This window comes from Euleptes europaea, chromosome 14, assembly GCF_029931775.1.
Source record: "Euleptes europaea isolate rEulEur1 chromosome 14, rEulEur1.hap1, whole genome shotgun sequence".
Taxonomy (NCBI): Eukaryota; Metazoa; Chordata; class Lepidosauria; order Squamata; family Sphaerodactylidae; genus Euleptes; species Euleptes europaea.
In genome coordinates, this window is record NC_079325.1 from 4,303,256 (window position 1) to 4,318,679 (window position 15,424).

A 15,424-nucleotide genomic window follows, 5' to 3' on the forward strand; every position below is an offset into this window, starting at 1 on the left:
TTTGGAATCCTAGCCGAGACATCAAAAATAAAGGCAATTGCTTGCTTGCTTTTTCAAATAGTAAGAACATAAGAAAAGCCCTGCTGGATCAGACCAAGGCCCATCAAGTCCAGTGGTCTGTTCACACAGTGGCCCAACCAGGTGCCTCTAGGAAGCCCACAAGCAGGAAGACTACAACAGCAGCATTGTCCTGCCTGTGTTCCACAGTACCTTATAGAATAGGCATGCTCCTCTGATCCTGGAGAGAATAGGAATGCATCATGACTAGTATCCATTTTTACTAGTAGTGTTTTCTCACTTTGAATCTCGTGGTTCAGAAATTAAACACAAAAAAGCTGGGTAAGTGGGGTTTTCTTGTTTCGTTCCTTCAATTTTCCCCGGTGCTTCCCCAAAACCTGCCCTGCAAACACACGCCCATGAAAAATGCATTTATTTAGATAATTTTAATCTGCCTTTCCAGGGAAAATACTACACATTCTCCTTCCAGATTGAGCCACATGGTTAAGGTTTTTGTAAACCCAAGTATGATCTTCCCCCTAAAGGATCACCTGTTGTTTTCTTACTTTGAAAAAAAGAATAAAATTGTTGCTGTGATTCATATTACGCAGTGAAAATACCAAATCCTGGGAGGTGGGGGTCCAGCTTTTCAAACATAGATGAGAATCTTAACACTTAAACAAAATACCAGTCTACTGTCAATGGTGATGTTACACTCTTCTGAACCTCTAATATCCCCGGCACTCTGATCATGTGTTTGTCTGCAACTGCTATTAGACCCCCAGTTCAGCACATGGCAACCAAATCTACACTGTGGGACGAAGTGCAAAGCACAACCTCTGCTGAACACCTCCTGTGACTTACCAGGAGCATACATGCTGAAGCATACCCCTTCAAATCAAACAGTAACCCTCCATGGAGTTAGAGCACGACGTGTAGCCGTGTTAGTCTATCTGTAGCAGTAGAAAAGAACAAGAGTCCAGTAGTGCCTTAGAATCATAGAGTTGGAAGGGACCACTAGGGTCATCTAGTCCAACCCCCTGCAAAATGCAGGAAATTCACAACTACCTCACCCCCCCCCCAACATCCCCAGTGACCCTCCCTACTCCATGCCCAGAAGATGGCCAAGATGCCCTCCCTCTCATGAACTGCCTAAGGTCATAGAATCAGCATTGCTGACAGATGGCCATCTAGCCTCTGCTTAAAAACCTCTAGGGAAGGAGAGCTCACTACCTCCCAAGGAAGCCTGTTTCACTGAGGAACTGTTCTAACAGTTAGAAAATTCTTCCTAATGTCTAGCCGGAAACTCTTTGGATTTAATTTCAACCCGTTGGTTCTGGTCCGACCTTCTGAAGCACAGCTCGAGCTGTGACTCATGAAAGCTCATACCCTAGCAAAAATGTTGTTCGTCTTTAAGGTGCTACTGGACTCTTGCTCTGTTCTGCATTAACCCTCCATGTATTTCAAAGGCACCGGCTCCATTAAAGCGCTTGTGTGAAGCTTGACAATGCTGAACAACCGGGGGTGGGGGGGAGAGGGGGGATGCCAAAAACGGAGGCTTTACCTCGATGGTTTTTTGTTGGTCTATTCCCAGGCTGTGCATCAGCCGCAAAACCTGCTCGTTGTATTCTCCGATGGACGGCTCGTTCTCTTGCCCTTGGGGGTAGAGAGCCGGCCTCTGGACAGGAACCTCGACCAGCATCCACTTGTGCTCTTTAATCTGAGCGATTGTCAGCCTTTTTGATGGATCCAGGACCAGCATCCTCCGGATCAGGTGCTCACACTCTGCACGGACAAAAAATGGAGAGGGAGCTGATCTGGGACCAAGGTAAACGGCAATCCTGCTGACTGATTTACTCATTTAACACTTATTGATAGAGGCCGTTAACTACAGGAAATGGCTTAACTTTGACACCAAGTAAGTTCCTGCTAGAAATAAAAATAATCTTGAAGCTGAGGACTTTAATTTGTACAAGGAACAAAACCCATTTCTCCCACAGGTGTGCAATTATGGAGAACAGCACAATTATTTCTAACTGCAGCCATGATAAAAAGGAATAATAATAATTCTTAGCACCCCTGGGGACAACCGATGGGCACAAAAGAACAGACATGTTAACAAAGGAAAGCTCTGAACAGTGGAAGGAAATATCCGTATTTCTCAGATGATCAAGGTACTCAAAGAACTACAGTGACATGACCATGGTTGCAAAGGAATATTGCAGCAGAGAATCCCGCCTTTCCCCCACAAGCATGGCTTCCTGGCCATAAACAAGGTCTTTGTATGAGGGAAGAAAAAAATATCTAAGGAAAAACAAAGTTGCTCTTACCTGTAATTATTGTTCATCAAGTGGTCTTCTGTGCAGGCACACATTGGGACTGCACATGGGCAGGCCGCCCTGCGCTTGCACAGTCCCAATGTGGGACTGCACAGAAGCCAAGTCGATGAATACTTAGTTATTTCAGAGAATACACCTTGCACCATGCTAAGCAGTACTCCAAGAAGTAGCCTGTTTGTACAGCTCTCAGAATTCTCTGTCGGTGGCCTTTGCCACCATCAAACCAAAACAGATATTAGTCTGTTTTGAATGTCACTGCATTCAGGACTGGGCCCCCAGAGTCCACCCCTTTGACTCCACGGAAAGGCAATGCCATGTTTAAAAGGGCAACTCTGAGGCCAGAATTTTGAATTTGGGTTGCTCAGGGTCACTGTCTAAATTAGAGGAGACAAACAGCTTCAGATCATAGGCAGAAGATGTTAAATATGAAAAGGCCTCTGGTTTTCAGTGCATGTTGAGCAGAAACACAGCTTCAACAGAAGAATCAGGCAAACGCTCAAAACAGAAATCAAGTAGAATGAGGAAGAGACTGAGGCAGAAGTCATGAGTGTGCCTCGTGGGTAAATACACATATTCAATGCACACAGAGACACAAAAACACTTCTTGTTTTTTTTTAAGTCAACAGATACTACATTTTGGTGTCTATAGAAAAAAGCTTTTAAAATCAATTCAAATTAAGCAGAATTATCAATGTGGCACCAAAACACAATGTTAAGTGGGACAGATCCATTCTTCTCTGCTTTGCTCTGCTACTTATGGTATCTAACTACTCTCTAGGGCATGCCAAGCAACAGATATGTGCCAGTCCCGAGGGCCCAGCAATTTCTGAAGCACTGAGAATGCTGCTCTGATCAGGGCTGATTTACTGGGCCAGAACAGTTCTGGGCTTCACAGCACACTCAATGCACATTAACAACAGATTCTGCAGTCAAACAATCGCTGTGCCTTAGACTGATGTCTGGTGTGGAATAAAGTGGGTGTGTGGGGGAGGGGGACACTGTGGCTCAGTGGTAGAGCCTCTGCCTGGTATGCAGAAGGTCCCAGGTTCAATTCCCGGCAACTCCGGCTAAAACGATCAAGTCGTAGGGTGATGTGAAAGACCTCTGCTGAGACTCTGGAGAGCTGCTGCCAAGTCTGAGTAGGCACTACTGACCTTGATGGACAAATGGTTTGATTCGGTATAAGGCGGCTTCACATGAAGCACAATATCGTGTGCTAACATAACAGGACAACGGAGCAATCAGATCACAACTTCATTGGGCATGCTGGGCACTAACGGAGGAGACTTCAGGTGCACAGAGGGACTCTTTGTATGTTTGCTCTCTGTGTTAGAGGCAGCTTGCTATTTCAGTCTGACTTTCTGCTTTTGGGGCGAAGGGAGCCCTCTTCCGGACTGGCTCACACCACCCATCACCCACAGCTTCTCATAAAGAATGGGGGGGAGGGGTCAAAGTTCAATGACCTCCAAAGTAGGATGCATGTAGTTATTACCTTCTGACATGAAATAGGGGATCCGGAACCTCCCTTCCAGGACCCGTTGCCTCAGGATGGGAAGAGTTGGTCCGTCAAAAGGTAGCGCTCCACAGACTAAGACGTAAAGAACTACGCCCATGCTCTGGAAGACAGAACGTTTTCTGCATTTACCTCCGAAAAACACTCAGAAACACCTTGGTCCAAAGTTTGCTAGTCAAACACAATTGCACTATATTTTAGAAAATATGTGACATCTACATTTCACAGAGCACTTCAGTATCCAAGCAATGCCCATCTAGTGCTTACTCCACACGAGGAATGCAGAACAGCAAGGTCTACAAAGCAGTGCTACCGTAAGCAGCTACAAGCCTTGGACACTCAGACTCGAGTGTTTAAACAAAATGTCAAACCCCATGGATTTTTGCTTCCCATCTTTTCCTGCTACCTTCCTTATCCTGCAAGAAGCCAGTTTTATGCATGTCACCACAACTGTGCCCAGTCCCTTAATTTATCTGCAGAAAACTGGGTGATGTCACGGTTGCCATCGCATCCCCAGTTGTTTTTTCGATTGTTTTGTGTCATTTCCCCTAGTGATGTGATTTCTCCTCGTGGGAGTAAGCTCTCCAGAGATGCTTAATTCATTTTACTAGCATCCTTCCTCTAAAGGCCTTGTGTGCCTCCAGCTAATGGAGTCTGACTTCCTTTATTTAGTTGAGGTGTGAACTCCCACACTGAGGTCCTTCAAACTGCACCCCGGAGTCCAACTTCTTGGGCAGAGATGGTGGTGCCTTTACCAGCCTGTTTAACACCCCACTGAACCGGAATTGCATCCCCCTTGCGTTTCCCCACGGAGCTCGAAAGGGGAGTGTCCACCTAGAATGGTGACGAAAGCTCCAGTCGACTAGACGTTTTCCGGACTCAGACTAATGGAAGTCAAGGCCAGGGAACAGATTGTATTAGGGGCTTATTTTTGAAACCGCGACCTGATCAAGTTAATTCATGCTATCGTACTCCCTATTACTATGTATGGGTGTGAAAGCTGGACCAATGAAGAAAGCTGATAGGAAGAAAGTAGATTCCTCTGAAATGTGGTGCAGGAGGAAGGTGTTACGGATAACCCTGGACTGCCAAAAAAACAAATCAGTGGGTTCTAGGTCAAATCAAGCCTGAATTGACCCTGGAAGCAAAAATGACTAAACTGAGGCTGTCGTACTTTGGTCACATTATGAGAAGACAAGAGTCACTGGAAAAGACAATCATGCTAGGAAAATTGGGAGGCAGCAGGAAAAGAGTAAGACCCAACAAGAGATGGATTGACTCTATAAAGGAAGCCACGGCCCTCAATTTGCAAGATCTGAGCAAGGCTATTAAGGATAGGACGTTTTGGAGGACACTGATTCATAGGGTCGCCGTGAGTCAGAAGCGACTTGATGGCACTTAACACACACACACACACTTGTGAATGCATGCACTCTCCTTTACTTAAACTAAGCTTGTCTTCCTCCCAGCCAACAACTCTAGCATGTGCATGTGTGCGGCGAGATATGTGGAAAGAGGACAGAGCTTTTACCTATCCAGCTCTGTCTCTAACTACAAGCGGATAGGCTGGTGGCACACTACCTGAAACATGCATGTGCGCTGCGGCCCTTCTTTCTGGATCCTGAAGAATCTACAAATAGCAGCCGTACCATATTGTCTATGAGTACAGGCGTATTCCATCTAAGCAGATAAACCCTACAAATTTTTCTGCAGCTCCGTAGGACCCTGGGTTAGATTGATAAGGGAGACTGGCCTGGAGAACAAGCTTCATTCAATGAAATATAACAGAAGCACAAAGTATTCCTAATCCCAGCCCAAATCCCACCCAAAGCTTTCTTGAATTCTCGCTGCTCAGAATACTTAAGTTTGATGCTCTCTTGCTCCCAACTTGTAAAAGCTTAAGGGAAGAAATCCCTCTCAAGGTCAGGATAACAGCCTCAGATTCTAGTTGGATGCAAAGCCTGTTGGCGTTATTACATAAGACGTCTGTTCCCCTCCCCTCACAAGGCTAAGTATCACCAGTGAGCCAACTGCCAAGCTCACATTTGAACTAGCATGTATATAATCTAGCAGTATCAAGTGGAAGTTTTGGAAAATCTGCCCCAAAACTTAATGCTACAGAGACATAACCTTGCATGGACAGAACAAAAAAGTCTCATGGGAAGCCAAAAAACACTCAAACTTGGAACTGCAATAAATGTAATTGTACTGGCCCTTATTAATTGCTGTAGGAAGAAAAAACATACAGATCTGCCCTCCCCCACACCTGGAACAAGGGTTAGTTTTGTAAAACAAAAACGTGACCTTAAAAACCCCCAACAACTTTACATTTCAATGCAAGTACTTCTCTGGTTTTGAAAGATATTTTTGTTAGCAATGCAGCAAGTCAGAAAATAATTTCAGAAATATTTCCCCGGCGCTCTGCAGTTGTTCTGGCACAACCTCACAAGAGTATTCAATGCGGTAAATCCTTGGGCGTGTTCGTGGTGTGATACCAAGTTTGTTTTAAAATTAAAGGACAGCAGGTGCAATGGGGTGGTAAATGGCTTCCTCATTAAAGAGGTATTCTTCTTGAGGAGTGTTTATTTGTTAAACAAGCATTTGGTTTCTATGCGCATAGAAACCAATGGGTAGACATGGTCTGGGGGGGGGGGTCTCAGTCGGGAGGCCAGGTCTACTGCCATGCAAACCAATGGGTAGACCTGGCCTCCGTGGGGGGGAAAAAACCCATCTCCATCCGGAGGCCAGGTCTACCCATTGGTTTGCATGGCAGTAGACCTGGCCTCCCGACTGAGACTCCCATAAAGGCCAGTTCTACCCATTGGTTTCTATAGAAACCAATGGGTAGACCTGGCCTTCGTGACGGGGGAAGCTTTCCAATGGGGACTCCCCCCCCCACACACACACACGGAGGCCACCCATCTTCGGCCCGACCAAGAGACATCGATGTTCAATCCGGCCCTCCTCACAAATGAGTTCGACACCCCTGCATTAGAGGTTTCCTCATCGGTGCATGCGCTCCTGCGACTGGAAACTATTGCCAGAAACTACCGAGAGATATACCTGTGAGATGTTCAGCCTGGCAGGTCTGAAAACCCAATCCCATGTGTGTGTGTGTGTGTTAAGTGCCATCAAGTTGCCTCCGACTCATGGCGACCCCATGAATGAAAGTCCTCCTAAATGTCCTATCTTTGACAGCCTTGCTCAGATCTTGCAAATTGAGGGCTGTGGCTTCCTTTATTGAGTCAGTCCATCTCTTGTTGGGTCTTCCTCTTTTCCTGCTGCCCTCAACTTTTCCTAGCATGACTGTTTTTTCCAGTGACTCTTGTCGTCTCATGATGTGACCAAAATACGATAGCCTCAGTTTAGTCATTTTAGCTTCTAGGGTCAGTTCAGGCTTGATTTGAACTATAACCCACTGATTTGTTTTTTTGGCAGTCCAGGGTTATCCGTAACACTCTCCTCCAACACCACATTTCAAAGGTATCTATTTTCTTCCTATCAGCTTTCTTCCCATGGCAGACAGCAAAACCACAGGGAGGGGCTGTGGCTCAGTGGTAGAGCATCTGCTTGGCATGTAGAGGGTCCCAGGTTCAATCCCCGGCATCTCCAGTTAAAGGGACTAGGCAAATAGGTGATGTGAAAGACCTCTGCCTGAGACCCTGGAGAGCCACTGCCGACCAGAGTAGGCAATACTGACTTTGATGGACCAAGGGTCTGATTCATTATAAAGCAGCTTCACGTGTTCATGCTGAGGATGCTTTGCTAATACCAGGTGACATTAAAATCCAACTATAAAAAAAGAGACATGAAAAGCATTGCGTCTGACAGCGCACTGAAGAGTTCAAGGACCCTGGCTCAGCACATTTTGTCTCCTGAAAGCACCATGTGAGATTTTTTGGCCAGCCTGCATGTCCTTTCCCATTAGAGTAACATGAAGCAAACACACCACACATTCCGGTTGAGCCACATGGAACTTGCCTGCAGCAGAATGGTTCCAGGCAAACAGCCTGTTCCCTCAACTCAGAGGGAAAGAGGGCAGAGAACAAGCCATGGACTGATGACTCAGACAACCCCTATGGCTTTGCGAAGAATTCAGGATCCTAACTTTGGTTTGCACTCCCAAGAAAGTAGAGGGAATCAACACACTAAGCCACAGCATCTGAGCACACACGAGCATGAATTCGGGGGAGAGGATAAGCCAAATTACTTCCCATCTTACAAAAGGTAGTGATTTTAAAGGAATGTTTCCAGTTCCCCATCTCATAGCTACGGGACACTGTGACATGTCTGAAGAATCAAGAGCGACTTTACTGGTAAAAGGGCGGAAAAACACAACCACAGGTTAGCAGTTTCTAAAATACAGTTTACATAATAAAAATTGAGATACCCAAATATCCAGCTGTGGACCCTCATACTGTTGACCTTCAAAGACTTCGGGGGCGGCATACGGGGGGCTTCCACACCATGTCGTCAAAGGCTCACCACTTTTGTAGAAATTTCCAAACCCAAAATCTGTTGAGGAGGAAAAGGGAACAAACACACACTCACCAATGGCTTTCTTTTATTTTTAAACCCAGGCTCATATTATTCATTGCTGGTCAACAATTTAACGGTAAGCAATGAAATGAAATTGGGCCTAGACACACACATACTAAGACCAAAATCTCCTTAAGTGTATTTACCAAATCATCCAGAGAATCGTACAAAGCTTCATATGGAATGCCGTGTAATGTAAACCAGAAAGACATGTCGTATCTCCCTCCTTCCTGCTATAGACCATTTTAGGAAGGGTACTCATTTCTTCGCCCTAATCTGGATGGCCCAGCCTAGTCCGATGTCTTCAGATCTCAGAAGCTAAGCAGGGTCGGCCCTGGTTATTACTTGGATAGGAGACCATCAAAGGAAGCCCAAGGCTGCTATGTAGAGGCAGGCAACGGCAAACCATCTCTGTTCATTTCTGCTAAGACTTGGATGGCCCAGGCTGGCCCGATCTTGTCAGTTCTCATAAGCTAAGCAGGGCCGGCCCCGGTCAGTACTTGGAAGGGAGACCACGAAGGAACACCAGGGCTGCTACGCAGAGGCAGGCAACAGCAAAACACCTCTGAACGTCTCTTGCCTTGAAAACCCCATGAGGGGTCACCGTAAGTTGGCTGCGACTTGGCAGCACTTTCCACCACCACCCCGTCCAACACTCAGGGGAACAATGGCTGGGTTTTGGTTGCTGTCGTAGCTCCCAGGTCTCCACTCTGCGCTGGAAGACTGTGTAACTGTTAGTCCTGAGTACGATTAAGTCACCATGCACATGTGTTTTGGTCACTCTGGATTTTCCATTTTTCCCAAACGAAGCTGTCTTACAAACAAGGGCATTAGTATTCCATTCACACACTACTCTCAATGGGTACTTGTTTTGATCCTATGAGGAGCACCGGAAAATTCAGCGATGCCTTTGATGGCACCACAGAATTTGAAATATTGTTTTAGCCCTGACTTCAGGAATTCTGAACAGCTATAATCCGGTTTCTTGTTCTGCATCCTTCAGAACACTTTTCATGGGATACTTAACTTTATATGTCTGCTGTACATGGATTCAACATCCTCAAGAGCCAGCATGGTGTAGTGGTTAATAGTGGTGGTTTGGAGCAGTGGACTCTGATCTGGAGAACCGGGTTCGATTCCCCACTCCTCCACATGAGCGGCGGACGCTAATCAGGTGAACTGGATTTGTTTCTCCATTCCTACACATGAAGCCAGCTGGGTGACCTTGGGGTAGTCACAGCTCTCTTAGAGCTCTCTCAGTCCCACCTACCTCACAGGGTGTCTGTTGTGGGGAGGGGAAGGGAAGGCGATTGTAAGCCAGTTTGATCCTCCCTTAAGTGGTAAAGAAAGGGGATTACCGCACTTTGTATTCCCAGCGATGTATTAAGAGTTTGAAAATGTTATAAAAAACATCGCTTTAAAAGGGTTTTTGGATACCATGGCTTATAAATGGTTGGAAGACGTCTTCACAGCTAAAGGGGCCAAAGTGCGAACAGTATTTTTTATAACGTTTTCAAACTCTTAATACATCGGTGGGAATCCATAGAAAGTGTAAACAGTATTTTTTATAACATTTTCAAACTCTTAATACATCACTGGGAATACAAAGTCGGCATTTAAAAACCAACTCTTCTTCTTCAATCAGGAAACTTCAATCACATGCCCACCCTGATCAGTTCTCAACCTTCAACCCTAGCGAGCCATTTCTGCACACCTGCTCTCAAGAAATGACTGAAGGCGCCCTGACCTCTAGCACCTTCCAGCTGCTCAAATGTCACCTGCACAGAAAACAGAGCTCAAAGGCCATAGCTTATAGCTCAAAAGCAGAGGGGAGGGGAACAATTAAGTAGCTTGGGGAAGAGGGTACCATGGAGAGAAAACAAAAGCCCGTTAGCACTCCTTTATAGCTTAATGTCACCTCCACAGCTAGCAAGAGGGTTGAAACAAAGGAGCACTGGGGCACTGATTCGAACCATTTCCATATCCTTTCTTTTAAAACCTTCGGGAGACACACCAGCACATGTTTCCGATTTGCTTGGCACTTCGTTTTGTCAAATGCAGCTGTCAAGAGTCTAACATACATCTTTGGCACAGCCCTGGTGAAATAAGACCTGTTCTGCATGGTCTCATTCATGCATCCTATTAGCATAGCATGGGGCTCAGCTACCACTTAATGGCCCTCCTAAGCAACTGCCCTGACTACTCTTCTACACAACACCGGTTTCCAGCCGTGCTTTTACTGAGAATACATCACCTTAACAAGGCAAGCCCTTTGCAGGGTTTGAGGAACCTTATGAAACTCAGCCTCCTAGACATTTGGAAACAGAGTTGTTGGCTTAGCTGCAACTCCCATCTGTATAGTTCAGAAGCATGTGAGTGCCATGTGGCACTGATCAGCAGATAGCAGAACTGACAAACACTGCAATCAGAAGACAGTGAACAGGCCATTGCGGAGGCTTCCCTTTGCCCCAGTGGTGGCATGCTGAGCCCCATGCTATGCTAATACGTTGAAGAAGGGACTCCCAGGTTCACCTCACATGACTTTATGCTACAAAAAAGAAACCTGAAATGAGTTCCTGGTTCATTATCTGCAGTTCTGACTTCCTTTCTTGATTCCGAGGTCAAAATGCAGCCTGTACAAGGACCTGGAATTTAAACAAGTAACCAGAAGAAGAAGAGTTCGTTTTTTATATGCTGACTTTCTCTACCACTTGAGGAAGAATCAAACCAGCCTTCAACCACCTTCCCTTCCCCTCCCCACAACAGACACCCTGTGAGGTACGTGGGGCGGAGAGAGCTGTGACTTGCCCAAGGTCACCCAGCTGGCTTCATGTGGAGGTGTGGGGAAATAAATCCAGTTAGCCAGGCGAACCTCTGCAGCAAATGTGGAGGAGTGGGGAATCAAACCCGGTTCTCCAGATCAGAGTCCACCACTCCAAACCACCACTCTTAACCATCTTGAAGTGATCGTAGTTCTAAGAAGAAACAACGGTGTTCTCATTTTACATCAACACAGGACTGCTGCTCACATCTCACTTCCTTTGTCTCAGCTTTCCCCCATCCTCATACAGGAACTGCAGCGTTAAACAGTGACCTGACTTCAGCTAAGTTTTTGTTGCTGACGGACAGACTGTTATGGCTCTCTAGACAGCTTTTCAGCACGTTATATAAGCAAGCCCTGGAAGAGGCAAAGCGATTTCTTTCCCCCTTGACTTCCGTGCAGGTATCAAGTCTTTCCCTACAATTCCCTTAAAATCTGCCCTACTGGCAGAGATTTCAATACATTTCCATCCCCCAACTTGCAGACAGGCAACGGCAGTTCAAGTGTGAACTAACAAATCTTCTGAAAGTGTTGTCCTTGGGAAATTTCCCAATCAGATCCAGGATACTTTTGCTAAGGTAAAATTACAGAAGCTTGCGCAGTCAGGGGACGCCTGTTAGGCAACGCTACGTGTCAAATTCCAACAAAAGAACTTTCCAAGTGTCAACGTATCTGAATGTGTGATTCTTTTACACTAATGTATTAGCAAATGGGCTCTGTCTTGGCCCCTCTTCTTCAGCCTGAGGAGGGAAAGGAATTCTGGCAATAAATTCCCACTTCCTGAGCTCGCCTCCGTTCCAGCAGGAGGGCTTGGAAGGATTGGGTCTTCATCTTGGACCTACGTGGATCTATGAAGGTGACCTCCCTCCTCTTATAGGGCAATGCGAACTGGGGGGCTGTAAGTTGTAGTGCAGGGAGGAGTTGGATAAGCTAGCAAGAAACTGCCAGTACTCAGAGCCATGACGATTTAGTAGACAAGGGGATTTTGAAAGGGGTATCCTCTCTCACCCTCCCATAGCAAGCTGCACCTGCTAAAACTCCCTCTTCAGAATTGTTGCTAAAAGGTACACATCTGGAGAAGGAGAAGAAGAGTTGGTTTTTATATGCCGACTTTCTCTACCACTTAAGGAAGAATCAAACCTGCTTACAATCACCTTCCCTTCCCCTCCCCACAACAGACACCCTGTGAGGGAGGTGGGGCTGAGAGAGCTGTGACTAGCCCAAGGTCACCCAGCTGGCTTCATGGGCAGGAGTGGGAAAACAATGACTCTGAGAGTATCTCCTGCCAGCCAGAGTTGTACGTCTAGCACTCCATCCCTGGACTGCCTTAGAGAGGCCCCACCTTCCTCCACGCTTCTACAACCAAGATTGAGGGTGATCTACTGCAACTTCATGATTTCATGTTCCTGGGATGCAGCACATCACTAATAAGAAACCGTGTCCCTTCCCCTAAAGTTTAATTTGCATGAACGTAACTGAAATCCAGCAAATGTCAGCAGGCATTTTCACCTGCATGGGCACATCAGAAATGCAATCACACTCAATTTTGCAGCTGGCTACGTATACGTTCGTTCCTGAACCTTGTCTTTCGTGTTCATAATGAAAACCAGCCCTCCCCCTATGGTGTTGATTTCTCAAACTTCTAAGCAGTCCATGAAAGAGAACAAAACTGAGCAAAGTTTCACTTGCAAGACGAAGAAGCGGCACCCGTCTGCCTTCAAAATGCGCCCTTCTATTTAAAACCAGAGCGTCTCAAGTTCTCACCCCTGAAAAGCCTTTTGCGGAAAAGGGAAAATGCGTTTAAAAGGGGAATCAGTTTAACACAAGGCAAGTTCCTTAGCTTCAGAGGGAAGCTTTGGGGATCTGTTGTTGTTTGGTAACGTGAGCAAGACAGCGACTGTGCAGATAAAGGGAAAGAGTACAGGTGCGACAGAAACAAACCTGACCCACTCCAGGTACTGAATACTGATCACTGATCACCCAGCTCTGACGTCAATGCATGTTAATACTGTCCACTGGCGGAAAAGGCTAGCAGGCCTTCCTTTCAAAATAGCGGTCTCCTGCTTTCCTTTGCACGACCTAACTGCAACCAGATCACCGAGCACCCCGGCTGATCTTCAAACTGCTCTGCCGGGGTTAATGCTCCTGGCATTTATAGAGGATACAGGCAACAGAGCGCTTGAAGGAATGGGCTGAGAATGGACAAAAGCATCTATTTAGGCTCATAGCTGCTACAGTTACAAAGAAAAGCCGGCTCTGCTTCTTTCCTTTCTCGCCAGAGCCCAAGTGTGATGCCTTGTCACTTAGACAGCACACTCAATAGGGAACTATTAACAGTGACCTTCATCAGACCCTCAAAAATCTGCAAAATCTAACCAGAAGGCAACTAGGCGAGCACTCAACAGGGCTGCGTTCTCTCACAAGGAGTCTGGAGCCTGACAAAAAGCATTAGCCAGACCCTTTCTTCCTGTTGCTTCAACAACCAGGAGAAATTGCACCCCAGAAGTAGACATTCATGCCAGCTTCAGAAATACCCAACCTTGTGCCACCCTTATTGCCCTGCCAAGTGCAAATCTTCAAACAGAAGGCCTGGGGAAGTTGGGGGGGGGGAGGATGTCATCTATGCTGGCCTCCCTATCCTTCTCCTCCCTCAAGTTATTACAAACTGATATATTGGGGGGCTCTGGCTTTTCACATGCCCTGCAGTGGTCTTATGCCACAAGTAAGCGCCACTTGTTCTATTTATTATGTTAACTGGAATAGGAATCTTATTGATTTTAGATACTTTTGTGATTTTAATTATTTTAGTATATTATTGAATTATTGTGGTTGGTTGTGAGCTGCCCTGAGGCTGGCCTTGGCTGGGGCGAGGGCGGGGTAGAAGAATGAATAATAAACAAACAAATAAATATAAAATATGCCTCAGCACTGTGCATTTTATTTATTCCAAATATTTATATCCTACTTTTTCTGATATTCACAATGGCTTACAATAAATGTTAAAATGACAACCACAAAATGCATTAAAAGTAACACAAAAGCTACTATTAAAAATAAAAATGTCAGCCGCTAGAATACTGGCCTCACAAATGAAGGATAAATCTTTTAAAAACCAAGAAAATAAAAGGCAAATTATTTATACGATCTGAAGAGAATCTAGAGTGAAGGTTGCAGTCACTTAAAATTCAGCAACAGCACGAATACACAAAACAATACAGCTTCATCTGGAGCCTATATACACACGAAAAGGTGATAAGTGAACTTTAAAGGGGAGAAAATCCCTAAAGTGTAGCTCCATCACGTGAAGGCCCTGGCCCCAAGACTTTAAATACCAGTTGCAAAGGACTACTGTACTTGTGCCTTTCTTATGGGCTCCGGGAAATCTCTGGCTAGCCACTGTCGGAAATGCAATATAACCTCAGAACAACCTAGGAAGCCTTCAGGATATCAGGTCCTAATTATTTGATTCTGTGTTGTTCGTGTCAATGGTGAAGACACCTTGGAGGATATAAAGACCAGCAAAGCTTTAGAAATCCATCTAAGCTGGGTTGCTCCAAAGCAGAGGGAGCGCCACTCATGCTAACACACTGCAGGAAAAATTGAGCATGAACACCATCACGGAACACATGAAGCTGTCTCAGGAACTGCCAGAGAAATTACACCAACTTAATTCTCAAGGTACTCTGAGGTGTCTTCGAGATAATGGCACTAGGAGGACCCCAAGCGATTAATAATCTAATGCTGCTGCAGACTTTTCTAGGGTGGAGCTCATGCCACCAACACCAAGTGCCAAATGCATAGCATTGCTCAATACACATTTTCCTTCTGTAATTTTTCAGTTTTTTCTTTACAGCCACAAAAAGTTCTCAAAAGGAGATCTGGACCTATCTGAACTTTTCCTAGCACAGTAAACTAGATAGCGTTAAGTACCAACCACACAAAAGGAACTTAACACTTCCCCTTTTCCTGACTTCTGCTTTACTATGCAAACTTCCACTTGTAACGGGAAAGGGAAAAATCAGCATGATTCAACCAAATGTTCTATTATAAAATATTCCACAGACTACTCTTTGTAAGTGAGTAATCCATTTCCTTCAGAAGTAGGACAAAATACCAACTAGTCTGCTTTCCCTTCAAAAAATCTCTTTCTGATAGCCCTTTAACCACCCATTAGTGCAGAGAGTTGCCACCTCTCCTAAAAACTTTTACTATTAA

At 45.5% G+C, this 15,424-nt stretch overlaps 1 protein-coding gene across 1 annotated transcript in view; it reads right to left on the minus strand.

Moving 5' to 3' along the window:
- SIK2 (salt inducible kinase 2) overlaps positions 1-15,424 on the minus strand; it is a 79,211-nt gene that overhangs the window by 16,030 nt on the left and 47,757 nt on the right. The window contains exons 5-7 of the mRNA XM_056860244.1: positions 8,240-8,364; positions 3,829-3,952; positions 1,562-1,782 (exon numbers count right to left, since the gene is read on the minus strand). Of these exons, the coding sequence (XP_056716222.1) occupies positions 1,562-1,782; positions 3,829-3,952; positions 8,240-8,364 (470 nt within the window). The remainder of the gene's footprint in view (positions 1-1,561; positions 1,783-3,828; positions 3,953-8,239; positions 8,365-15,424) is intronic.